General features: G+C 42.0%; 1 protein-coding gene across 1 annotated transcript in view; it reads left to right on the top strand.

Moving 5' to 3' along the window:
* LOC124259368 (large neutral amino acids transporter small subunit 1-like) overlaps positions 1 to 11,951 on the top strand; it is a 44,171-nt gene extending 32,220 nt beyond the window's left edge. The window contains exons 7-10 of the mRNA XM_046693495.1: positions 4,176 to 4,272; positions 6,125 to 6,274; positions 9,282 to 9,459; positions 11,681 to 11,951. Coding sequence (XP_046549451.1) covers positions 4,176 to 4,272; positions 6,125 to 6,274; positions 9,282 to 9,459; positions 11,681 to 11,736 — 481 coding nt within the window. The 3' untranslated portion in view covers positions 11,737 to 11,951. The remainder of the gene's footprint in view (positions 1 to 4,175; positions 4,273 to 6,124; positions 6,275 to 9,281; positions 9,460 to 11,680) is intronic.
* Positions 11,952 to 12,170: the final 219 nt, after the last annotated feature.

The raw sequence follows: 12,170 nt of genomic DNA, 5'->3' as shown, positions 1-12,170 counted from the left end.
CGCAGCCCAGCTGTTGAAACCCGTTTTCCCCAGAAAAGTCTGGGGGAAAATTAGTGAAACGTTTGAACTCTGATTTCGCGCGTTTTTTTTCATCGCGTGATTTTTCAACTTTATAAGTTGAATTTGCATTTTTGACGCTTTGTTTCGGTAAGTCCATACCGAAAGGTATCAGAATCTGCAAAGTTGTGTTTTACATTGCATGTGACCTTTAAATTCTCCCCCCATGAAATTAGAGCCCTAGCTTCATCAGTTCCGTTAGAACAAGTTGTGTCTAGTTGTCAATGGAAATCTCCTAATACCTTTATCCATTTTTACCTCAGGGATGTTGCTCCCTCTATTGAAGGTTTACATTCATTAGGACCTTTAGTAGCAGCTCAGCACCTTGCCTCCGCCTGACTGCCCTTTTGGTGTGTGTGCGTGCGTGCGTGCGCGTCGCGTCGCGGCGCGCGCGAAGCGGCGATGCGCGGCATCGTCGGCGCAAGGCGTCGCGTCGCGTCGCGTGCGTGCGTGCGTGCGTGCGTGTTGACGCAGTGAGAGATAGTGCCTGGGACTGTCTGAGGGGTCCACTCAGATGATGGATGGATACTGGTCAAGGGTCAGCATGTAGCAAGACAAGTTGACATGGTAAGAAAATTTACATTTAGGTGTATCACGTAACCGTGTCACACAATATGGACAGAGTTCTAACTTCTGAGCTATGGTTGATGGCTTCACGTTAAAATATGATTATGAGCTCAAGGTGGTTACCTTAGGTTGAGTTGAACACAATTATAGTCTAACGATAGTTAACCGGAAGTACCGTCATAGAACCGGAAGTGACGTAAATAAGACCAGAAGTGACGTCACCCAAACTAATTATTATTACATCATAGAGATTGTCTCTAGGAACCGGAAGTGACGTCATTAGACCGGAAGTGAGGTCATCAAACAGGAAGTGACGTCATAATTACCGGAAGTGACATCATAAGTTTAAGGAATATTAGGTTTAATGACACAATTCGGGATTCGAATACAATCATGATATATTCATAGGAATCTAGCATAATCCGGATTTAAGGAGTCAGGAATTATGTAATTCCTACTAATACGGATTAGGATAATCATGATATCTATCATATCAACCATAACTATAGGAAGTTTGAAGACCCTCCTTCTCTGGGGATGTATTCCCTCACTGCTACTGACCAAACTGGAGATAAATTATTTATCTCTGACTAAGTCATAGTTATTCTTAGGAGGTTGAGCCATCAACTCTCAGATGGTGGTATAGAGGGTAGTATTTTCCAAGGGTAACCCTCCTTCCTTACTTGGGATTCAGGTTACCATAATCCAGAGGGAATGTTTATGTTATAATTAGGAACAATTACATGTATTGTTAGTAATTGTTAGTAAACTTACCTCTGGATTATGGGGAGTAGTTCCCACCCTGTGTCCTCCCCGTGAATTTATCCTTAGAAGATGTCATTGATGTGTTGTTTTTTAGAAAAATTATGAAGGGTTCTAGGAGAACAATACAGTGACGTCAGGATCAAGGGAGATAACTCAGGGGTAGATTAGGTATACAACTAGGAATAGCTATGACTTAGTGTTAAAATTTCATTTGATTTTCTGTATGTATTCTGTGAATCCACAGGAATAAGGCTACCATAATCCAAAGGTAAGTTTACTAACAATTACTAACAATACATGTAATTGTTCCTTTTATTGTACCAATTCAATAAACATTGTTTTCGCAATACATCTAACATTGTTTGTGGCAGTTTATATTTCAATGGTTACATTATACACTTTTTGGATGAGATTTACGAAAATAATTAGTTACTGATATGCTGCCTGAGTTTGCATGCAGATTCCAGCCTCGTGGGCATTGTTATCGTAAACATGCTTTAGTTATGTGTGATTTTTTGTAAGATGCTGAGAGATATTAAAAATGACAGAAATAGATTTTCATTGTAATGTTCAATTATAGTGATTAGAACAAGTTGATCATGTGTGAGAACAATTGATGAAATGTGACCATATTAGCATATCATGTGTTTAGACATTTTATGACTGAGTTAATAATTAATATTGCGTTGATAATGTCAGCAATAAAGTGGTTGCAGGGGTGTGTGTTGTATTTCAGCTATATGTTCATGTTTTCAGGATGGTGTTTTCGGTTGTGTGTGTTGTATTTCAGCTATATGTTCATGTTTCCAGGATGGTGTTTTCGGTTGTGTGTGTTGTATTTCAGCTACATGTTCATGTTTCCAGGATGGTGTTTTTCAGTTGTGTGTTGTGTGTGTTGTTTATTTCAGCAGCTACATGTTCATGTTTCCAGGATGGTGTTTTCGGTTGTGTGTGTTGTATTTCAGCTACATGTTCATGTTTCCAGGATGGTGTTTTCAGTTGTGTGTGTTGTATTTCAGCTACATGTTCATGTTTCCAGGATGGTGTTTTCAGTTGTGTGTGTTGTATTTCAGCTATATGTTCATGTTTCCAGGATGGTGTTTTCAGTTGTGTGTGTTGTATTTCAGCTACATGTTCATGTTTCCAGGATGGTGTTTTCAGTTGTGTGTGTTGTATTTCAGTATGTTCATGTTTCCAGGATGGTGTTTTTCAGTTGTGTGTGTTGTATTTCAGCATGTTCATGTTTCCAGGATGGTGTTTTCAGTTGTGTGTGTTGTATTTCAGCTACATGTTCATGTTCATGTTTCAGTTGTGTGTGTTGATTTGCTACATGTTCATGTTTCCAGGATGGTGTTTTCAGTTGTGTGTGTTGTATTTCAGCTACATGTTCATGTTTCCAGGATGGTGTTTTCAGTTGTGTGTGTTGTATTTCAGCTATATGTTCATGTTTCCAGGATGGTGTTTTCAGTTGTGTGTGTTGTATTTCAGCTATATGTTCATGTTTCCAGGATGGTGTTTTCAGTTGTGTGTGTTGTATTTCAGCTATATGTTCATGTTTCAGGATGGTGTTTTCAGTTGTGTGTGTTGTATTTCAGCTACATGTTCATGTTTCCAGGATGGTGTTTTCAGTTGTGTGTTTGTATTTCAGCTGGTGTTTTCAGTTGTTTGTGTTGTATGTTCATGTTTCCAGGATGGTGTTTTCAGTTGTGTGTGTTGTATTTCAGCTATATGTTCATGTTTCCAGGATGGTGTTTTCAGTTGTGTGTGTTGTATTTCAGCTACATGTTCATGTTTCCAGGATGGTGTTTTCAGTTGTGTGTGTTGTATTTTGTATTTCAGCTACATGTTCATCATTTCCAGGATGGTGTTTTCAGTTGTGTGTGTTGTATTTCAGCTATATGTTCATGTTTCCAGGATGGTGTTTTCAGTGTGTGTTGTATTTCAGTGTTCATGTTTCCAGGATGTTGTATTTCAGCTATATGTTCATGTTTCCAGGATGGTGTTTTCAGTTGTGTGTGTTGTATTTCAGCTATATGTTCATGTTTCCAGGATGGTGTTTTCAGTTGTGTGTGTTGTATTTCAGCATGTTCATGTTTCCAGGATGGTGTTTTCAGTTGTGTGTGTTGTATTTTCATGTTCATGTTTCCAGGATGGTGTTTTCAGTTGTGTGTGTTGTATTTCAGCTACATGTTCATGTTTCCAGGATGGTGTTTTCAGTTGTGTGTGTTGTATTTCAGCTACATGTTCATGTTTCCAGGATGGTGTTTTCAGTTGTGTGTGTTGTATTTTCAGCTCATGTTTCCAGGATGTTCATGTGTTCATGTTTCCAGGATGGTGTTTTCAGTTGTGTGTGTTGTATTTTTCAGTTCATGTTTCCAGGATATGGTGTTTTATGTTCATGTTTCCAGGATGGTGTTTTCAGTTGTGTGTGTTGTATTTCAGCTATATGTTCATGTTTCCAGGATGGTGTTTTCAGTTGTGTGTGTTGTATTTCAGCTATATGTTCATGTTTCCAGGATGGTGTTTTCAGTTGTGTGTGTTGTATTTCAGCTACATGTTCATGTTTCCAGGATGGTGTTTTCAGTTGTGTGTGTTGTATTTCAGCTATATGTTCATGTTTCCAGGATGGTGTTTTCAGTTGTGTGTGTTGTATTTCAGCTACATGTTCATGTTTCCAGGATGGTGTTTTCAGTTGTGTGTGTTGTATTTCAGCTACATGTTCATGTTTCCAGGATGGTGTTTTCAGTTGTGTGTGTTGTATTTCAGCTATATGTTCATGTTTCCAGGATGGTGTTTGCCGCTGGGTGTAATGGGCATATGCCGCGCATCATGAGTATGATCAACAGGAAGTATCTCACACCGTGGCCAGCAACCATCTTTATTGTGAGTTTGAGCAGAGGCAAATTGTACATATGGACTCAAAATGTATATAAAAAAGGAAGTGTAGCTGTACTGCAGAGAACTGCCAGCTGCAGAGTTTTAAACTAGATACAGCATTTAAAATTCCTTTAGATTATGAAGGTCTTAGAGATTCAAGAAAGCTTTGTCCATATATGTAACTTGTTTTTAAAGGAATTTTCTTCTAGCCACAATGAAGCATTTTCGTGTCTAAAAGTTTAAGTTAAAGTTTATTGAAGTTATGATGAAAGTGAAATAATAAGAACATGTGACATTTTAAGAAAAGTTTGTAATTGTTGTAATGATGTTTCAGTGGTATTTCTTGCCCTTTCACACATGCATGCACACACACGCACAGAGAACAGACACACAAAACAAAAACACACAAGTGCACATGCGTACTCACTCTCTCTCTCTCTCTCTCTCTCTCTCACTCTCTCTCACCCTCTCACTCTCACTCACTCTCTCTCTCTCTCTCTCACACATACACACACATACAAGACGCATGCACACACACGTGTGCGCGCACGCGCACGCACACACACACACACACACATGATATGTTTACACGAGATATGATTATTGTATGAAGATAATCATAGTAGCAAAACCAATGAGATTAGTGTTCGAGAAGCCAAATAAGTGCCAAGAGTGAGTAGTACTGGAGGTGGGTGGTACCACTACGGTAACCCAATGAAGGTATCCACTTGTGGTTGATCATATGGTAGGTAGCTGCCTTCCTGCTGTAGATTTCAATAGTCTCTTGAACTTTTATCTTTTCCTGGGTGATGTTGGTTTGGAGAATCTTGTTTTTATGTGCCAGGGAAATGGTGGTCATAATTTAGATGAGATTTTCCGAAAGGGCAGATTTTATGTCAGATTTTTTTAACATGGGCTTTTTGTATTATTATTCTGGTGTCGTTGAAGCATGTCTTTCCAATATATCTGTCTCTACCATTGCATGAATATTTGTACATGCATCCCCTTGGGTTAAGGGTGGACTGGATGAAACCTATACCACTGGCGTGTAAGATGTTCCTAAGTGTCCTGTCAGAGGTAACTGTTTCATCTATGTTGGCTGGACAGCCTCCCTGGTGTAGTGGTTAGAGCGTCCGCCCAGAGAGCGGAAGGTCGCGGGTTCGATCCCCGACCGCGTCATACCAAAAGACGCTCATGGTAGCATTAATGGGTACATCAAGGACTGGTCGGCTCGGAGTCAGTATAATGTGTCTGAGTGGGGTATTCATGCTTCACTGCGGCATGGTATCTCAGTGGGCTAGCACTATAAAACCAGCTTAAGTCTGGGCAAGTCGTCATATGAGCGAAATATTCTCAAGCACGACGTTAAACCCAATTTCACCTCACCTCACGTCACCTATGTTGGCTGTTCTGGTGAGCTACCTGCTGATCTGGTGACTGGCAGGGCCTTGATAAAGGATGCTGACAAGGATCGTGGATAGGGCTGGTTGGACTTGGATACAGTGTCCTTTTGCAGGGTTTCCTAGTACTCTCTCTCTCTCTATATATATATGCACATACTCATACATATACAAATACATATTTACTCTATGGACTTACTCAGTATTGACTTGATGAGGCGGCACGAAGTACCTCCGTAACACTGTTTCAAAAAATAGTCACATTCTTCCACTTTCTATAAGCCAATAAAATATTTCATGTAATACCTAAGTTTAACTCTCTGAGAATTACCTGTGTTTAAAACATGAAGATTCCACAATGGTGTGCTTTATAAGAAGGACATTTTTACCTGTGTCAAATGAATTCTCAATATTCTCAGCTACCTGAATGATAATAGAGAAAGTCTGTCACATTTCAGAGCGTACCGGCACTGGCCGTGTTATTCTCTGGGTCTGTTGTGAGTCTGATTGACGCCATGAGTCTGTACACTTGTCTGATGACATCCTCAGTCATAGTTGTGCTGCTGTATCTACGCTGGAAGAAACCAACTGTGAAAAGGCCAATTAAGGTAAGTCAAGGCAAATCAACCAAAACCCTGCCCAGGTTAACATATGACTGTAACAGTAATATTGGCTTATATTGAAATCAGAGCAGGCGTACTGTAACAAATGTTATATTTGGGATTACACTTTCTCAGTAAAGTACAGATTCAAATACTTTTGTTGGGTCGAGTCCCATCCGGGATTCGAACCCACACTCTCAGAGTCAGGCACCTAATCGCCAGCACACAAAGTCAGCCATCTAACCCACTCAGCCACTGCGACTTCTACAAAAATGGAACTCAGACAACTGTTAGTATAGATCACACCTCTCTGACAAGTGTAAATTGGCACGACTCCCACGGACGAAAGCTGGGAATACACAATGTCATTTCGAAAGAGTGAGTGAGTTTAGTTTTACACGGCACTCAGCAATATTCCAGCTACATGGCAGCTCTTTTCAAAAGAGGTCATATGTAACACATGTTATATTTGGGATTACACTTTCTCAGTGAAGTACAGATTCTTCTACTTTTGTTGGGTTCGGTCCCATCCAAGATTCAAACCCACACTTTCAGAGTCCGGCACCTAATCGCCAGCACACAAAGTCAGCGATCTAACCCACTCAGCCAATGCAGCTTCCAGAAAAATTGATGTCGGACAACTGGTAGTCTAGACCACAGCTTTGTGTACCCCTCTGACAAGTGTAGGTCTGACACAACTGTTGTACTGCATAGTCATCGCCATTGTTATGTGTCAGTTGGGACTAAAGTCACTCAAAATTGTATCACACAAAATGCTGAGTATCTGAGAAAGTGTAATCCCAAATATAACATCTATACACTACCTAGATTAAAATATTTGGATTCTATGAGTTATACAAATCTCACTTTATTATCCCCACCACGAAAGGTGACATGAATGCTTTGATGGAGGTCGAAAACGGAAACTGTGTTACAATTTGTTACAGAGTTATGGCCCTTGTCATGCATTTCTTGACTTAGTGCATAGTATGCCCTATCAGGACAGATTTTCTCATCATTATAGATAGAGAAACCACATGTGGTATGTATTTTCAAAACAAGGATGCCTTGATGGAGTTCGAAAACGGAAACTGTATTATGGAACTTGTCTTTCGTTTCTTGACTTAGTGCACGTTATCCCCAACAGATTTTCTCAGGAACCATTATAGACAGAGAAACCAAATGTGATTGTCTGGTCCAGACTCTATTATTTACAGACCGCCACCATGTAGCTGGAATATTGCTGAGTGCACCGTTAAACAACAAACAAACTATAGCATCTTTAGATGCCTCACGTGCTGGACCTTCTTATGATGGAACCTGAGTACAAATTACAAGAGTCTGTCTGTGTTGCAGGTGCCCCTCATCGTGCTCATAGTGGAGCTGATTCTGTCTGTAGTGCTGATCTGTCTGTGTTGCAGGTGCCCCTCATCATGCTCATAGTGGAGTTGATTCTGTCTGTAGTGCTGATCTGTCTGTGTTGCAGGTTCCCCTCATCATGCCCATAGTGGAGCTGATTCTGTCTGCAGTGCTGATCTGTCTGTGTTGCAGGTGCCCCTCATCATACCCATAGTGGAGCTGATTCTGTCTGCAGTGCTGATCTGTCTGTGTTGCAGGTGCCCCTCATCATGCCCATAGTGGAGCTGATTCTGTCTGTAGTGCTGATCTGTCTGTGTTGCAGGTGCCCCTCATCATGCCCATAGTGGAGCTGATTCTGTCTGCAGTGCTGATCTGTCTGTGTTGCAGGTGCCCCTCATCATACCCATAGTGGAGTTGATTCTGTCTGCAGTGCTGATCTGTCTGTGTTGCAGGTGCCCCTCATCATGCCCATAGTGGAGCTGATTCTGTCTGTAGTGCTGATCTGTCTGTGTTGCAGGTGCCCCTCATCATGCTCATAGTGGAGCTGATTCTGTCTGCAGTGCTGATCTGTCTGTGTTGCAGGTGCCCCTCATCATGCCCATAGTGGAGCTGATTCTGTCTGCAGTGCTGATCTGTCTGTGTTGCAGGTGCCCCTCATCGTGCTCATAGTGGAGCTGATTCTGTCTGTAGTGCTGATCTGTCTGTGTTGCAGTGGAGTGATTCTGTCTGCAGTGCATGTTGCAGGTGCCCCTCATCGTGCTCATAGTGGAGCTGATTCTGTCTGTAGTGCTGATCTGTCTGTGTTGCAGGTGCCCCTCATCATGCCCATAGTGGAGCTGATTCTGTCTGCAGTGCTGATCTGTCTGTGTTGCAGGTGCCCCTCATCGTGCTCATAGTGGAGCTGATTCTGTCTGCAGTGCTGATCTGTCTGTGTTGCAGGTGCCCCTCATCATACCCATAGTGGAGTTGATTCTGTCTGCAGTGCTGATCTGTCTGTGTTGCAGGTTCCCCTCATCATGCTCATAGTGGAGCTGATTCTGTCTGCAGTGCTGATCTGTCTGTGTTGCAGGTGCCCCTCATCATGCTCATAGTTGAGCTGATTCTGTCTGCAGTGCTGATCTGTCTGTGTTGCAGGTGCCCCTCATCATGCCCATAGTGGAGTTGATTCTGTCTGCAGTGCTGATCTGTCTGTGTTGCAGGTGCCCCTCATCATGCCCATAGTGGAGCTGATTCTGACTGCAGTGCTGATCTGTCTGTGTTGCAGGTGCCCCTCATCATGCTCATAGTGGAGCTGATTCTGTCTGCAGTGCTGATCTGTCTGTGTTGCAGGTGCCCCTCATCATGCCCATAGTGGAGTTGATTCTGTCTGTAGTGCTGATCTGTCTGTGTTGCAGGTGCCCGTCATCGTGCTCATAGTGGAGCTGATTCTGTCTGTAGTGCTGATCTGTCTGTGTTGCAGGTGCCCCTCATCGTGCCCATAGTGGAGCTGATTCTGTCTGCAGTGCTGATCTGTCTGTGTTGCAGGTTCCCCTCATCATGCTCATAGTGGAGCTGATTCTGTCTGCAGTGCTGATCTATCTGTGTTGCAGGTGCCCCTCATCATGCTCATAGTGGAGCTGATTCTGTCTGCAGTGCTGATCTGTCTGTGTTGCAGGTGCCCCTCATCATACCCATAGTGGAGCTGATTCTGTCTGTAGTGCTCATCTGTCTGTCCATCTACAAGAAGCCAAAAGAACTGGGCTTGTGTCTGGGGATAGTTGCAGTAGGGATACCAGTCTATTTCATCTTTATCATGTGGAAATCCAAGCCAAAGTCATTTGTCAGATTCATGGGTAAGTTCTGATGAAACAAGATGAAGCAGGAGTTGTTATGGAGGGCACAGAAAGATGCTCCTAGTCCATTACTCAGGGCTACAGATAAGGGGCGTACAGGCGTAATGTACGCCACAAAATCAAAGTACGACATAATATAAGATTTCAAGCGTATCATGTACTCACATAAATACCTTTGTACGTCTAACATTTAATTTCCGTGCGTATCGTGCAAATGGAAATCTATTTCGGATATATACTTGTTGTCAAGAGATTCTTTTGCGAAACGAGATTTGACACATGAGGAAACCCCGGCAGTGGGAATCCCTTGCGTTGCATGCAACGATATGTGTCACTATTTTTCGATTGGCTAAAAACTACACTGTTCCTATTTATGTCCAGTCAGACCTGACATTTCGCGCATCACACGGTCCTTAGTTATTTCTCACTCGTCTTCAAATACAAATACATGGTTGGAAATAGTGATCGATGAATCGTCCAGACAAACCCCATCACCAACTCGCTCACACAAAAACATGTCAGTATTTCTTCAAAATGCTCAGTACACCTCCACTTGCAATATGATGTGTCAGTACACCCACACCCACAAAAGTTGTCTGGAGCCCTGTTACTGCTAAAAGAGATGAGTGAGTGAGTGAGTTGGGTTTTACGCCGCTTTTAGCAATATTCCAGCAATATCACGGCGGGGAACACCAGAAATGGGCTTCACACATTGTACCCATGTAGGGAATCGAACCCCGGTCTTTGGCATGATAAGCGAACGCTTTTACCACTAGGCTACCCCACTGCCACCTCAAGCAGGAATACTATAATAATATGTGTGCCTAGAAACGTAAACAATACCCATGTCAGGTATGATTCATCAACCACATAGGGTTTGGTTTGTCAAATGCATTTGGGAGGGTATGTTAGTGATTTGATTTTTTGTTATTTTTAGTAATATTCAAGCAATATCACGAGAGTTGATACTGTCCACCAGAAAGGGGTGTTACAAAAAAGAAAGTTCCTATTTATTTGAATTTATGTACTAATTCAACATGTGTGGTGAATAAAATACCAAACCTGTCAGATACCATATTTATAAAAGTCTATCTGTAGATATGTAGCACTCAAGTGTGTTTAGAGTTACACGCCCTTGCCTTGTGCTAAAGTATAGCTGAATGGGTCGTCGTCGGCACAGGTACTACAGATACTTACCCCAGGTATGCTTCTGTATACAGATATGTACCCTAAACAAAGTCAAAATACAGAAACGTACCCGGTACCTAAAAGGCGGACGAGTCCATATTCCTCAATCCAAAACCGAAACCGCATGTAGTTGTTCCCGTTCAACTGATTGCAAGTGGTATTCATATGCATCGCGAAATATCCGTTACTGTGTATTCTCATTACTTACATAAAGCAATCAAATGTATCTAATACAACAGCATGACAGTTCCGATCAAGAATACGACACAATGGGAATGGAATCGTCCTAGGGTACGTTTCTGTATTCTCATTATGGCCAGGGTACGTTTCTGTATACAGAAACGTTCTGTATACAGAAATGTACCTGGGGTACATATCTGTAGTACCAGTGCCAACAACGACCCCTTCAGCTAAAGTATAGGTAATGAAGGGTTTGGGTTGGTTGGTTTGTTGTTTTACGCAACACTCAGCAATATTTCAGCTATATGGCGGCAGTCTGTAAATAAGAAGGGTTTGAGATGTGAATGATATATAATTGTACACAAATAATATCTAACAAGTGTAGCATTCTCTGTGTATGTGATGTGTGTACAGAGTTACATGCCCTTGCCCTTGATGTGATTTGATGCACATAGATATAGAGAGGAAAGAAATCTATTGCAAGATACAGATGTAATTATGTCTATTATTTCTGTAATTTTTGTGCATGTTTCAAAATTGTGTATGTATTTTCATTCAAGTGTGGCGAGTGAGTTAGTGAGTTTAGTCTTCTGCTGGTTTTAGCAATATTCCAGCAATATCATGGCGGGGACACCAGAAATGGGCTTTACACATTGTACCCATGTGGGTAATCGAACCCGGGTCATCAGCGTGACGAGCGAACGCTTTAACCATTAGGCTACCCAACCGCCCCTTCATCTGAGTGTAAGATGTAGCATTCATTTCAGTTTGAATTGATCTTTTGTATGGAAACTACAAGGAGTGATTATTGATGTGATTTTGGTGATACTATGTCCCTTTTTGACATTTTCAGACCGATCAACATTGTTCTTGAAGACATTGCTAAATGTTGAGACACCAGCTCAATGATGTCAACTGTCTTTAGCCTGTCACCAAGTGTCACCACCTGAGTTTGTCACCATTTTGTCATCAGTGGACCCGGTTTTAATTACTTACTTTAGTTAACTTAGTAACAGTGAACTTTGCATATATAGTTTATACACATGTTACCATCTTTTACTGACCGCCTCCGTGATGTAGTGGTTAGAGTGTCCGCCCAGAGAGCGGAAGGTGGCGGGTTCGATCCCCGACCGCGTCGTACCAAAAGACGTTAAAATATGGTACTTGTTGGTCCCTGCCTGGGGCTCGGCATTAATGGGTACAACAAGGACTGGTCGGCTCGGAGTCAGTATAATGTGTCTGAGTGGGGTATTCATGCTTCACTGCGGCATGGTATCTCAGTGGGCTAGCACTATAAAACCAGCTTCAGTCTGGGCTAGTACAAGTAGCCGCGCATACACATA

Source organism: Haliotis rubra, unplaced genomic scaffold (genome assembly GCF_003918875.1).
Source record: "Haliotis rubra isolate DU_JTF1 unplaced genomic scaffold, ASM391887v1 Scf72, whole genome shotgun sequence".
NCBI lineage: Eukaryota > Metazoa > Mollusca > Gastropoda > Lepetellida > Haliotidae > Haliotis > Haliotis rubra.
The sequence above is the reverse complement of the archived record's forward strand: the minus strand, read 5'-3'. Positions and strand labels throughout refer to the sequence as shown.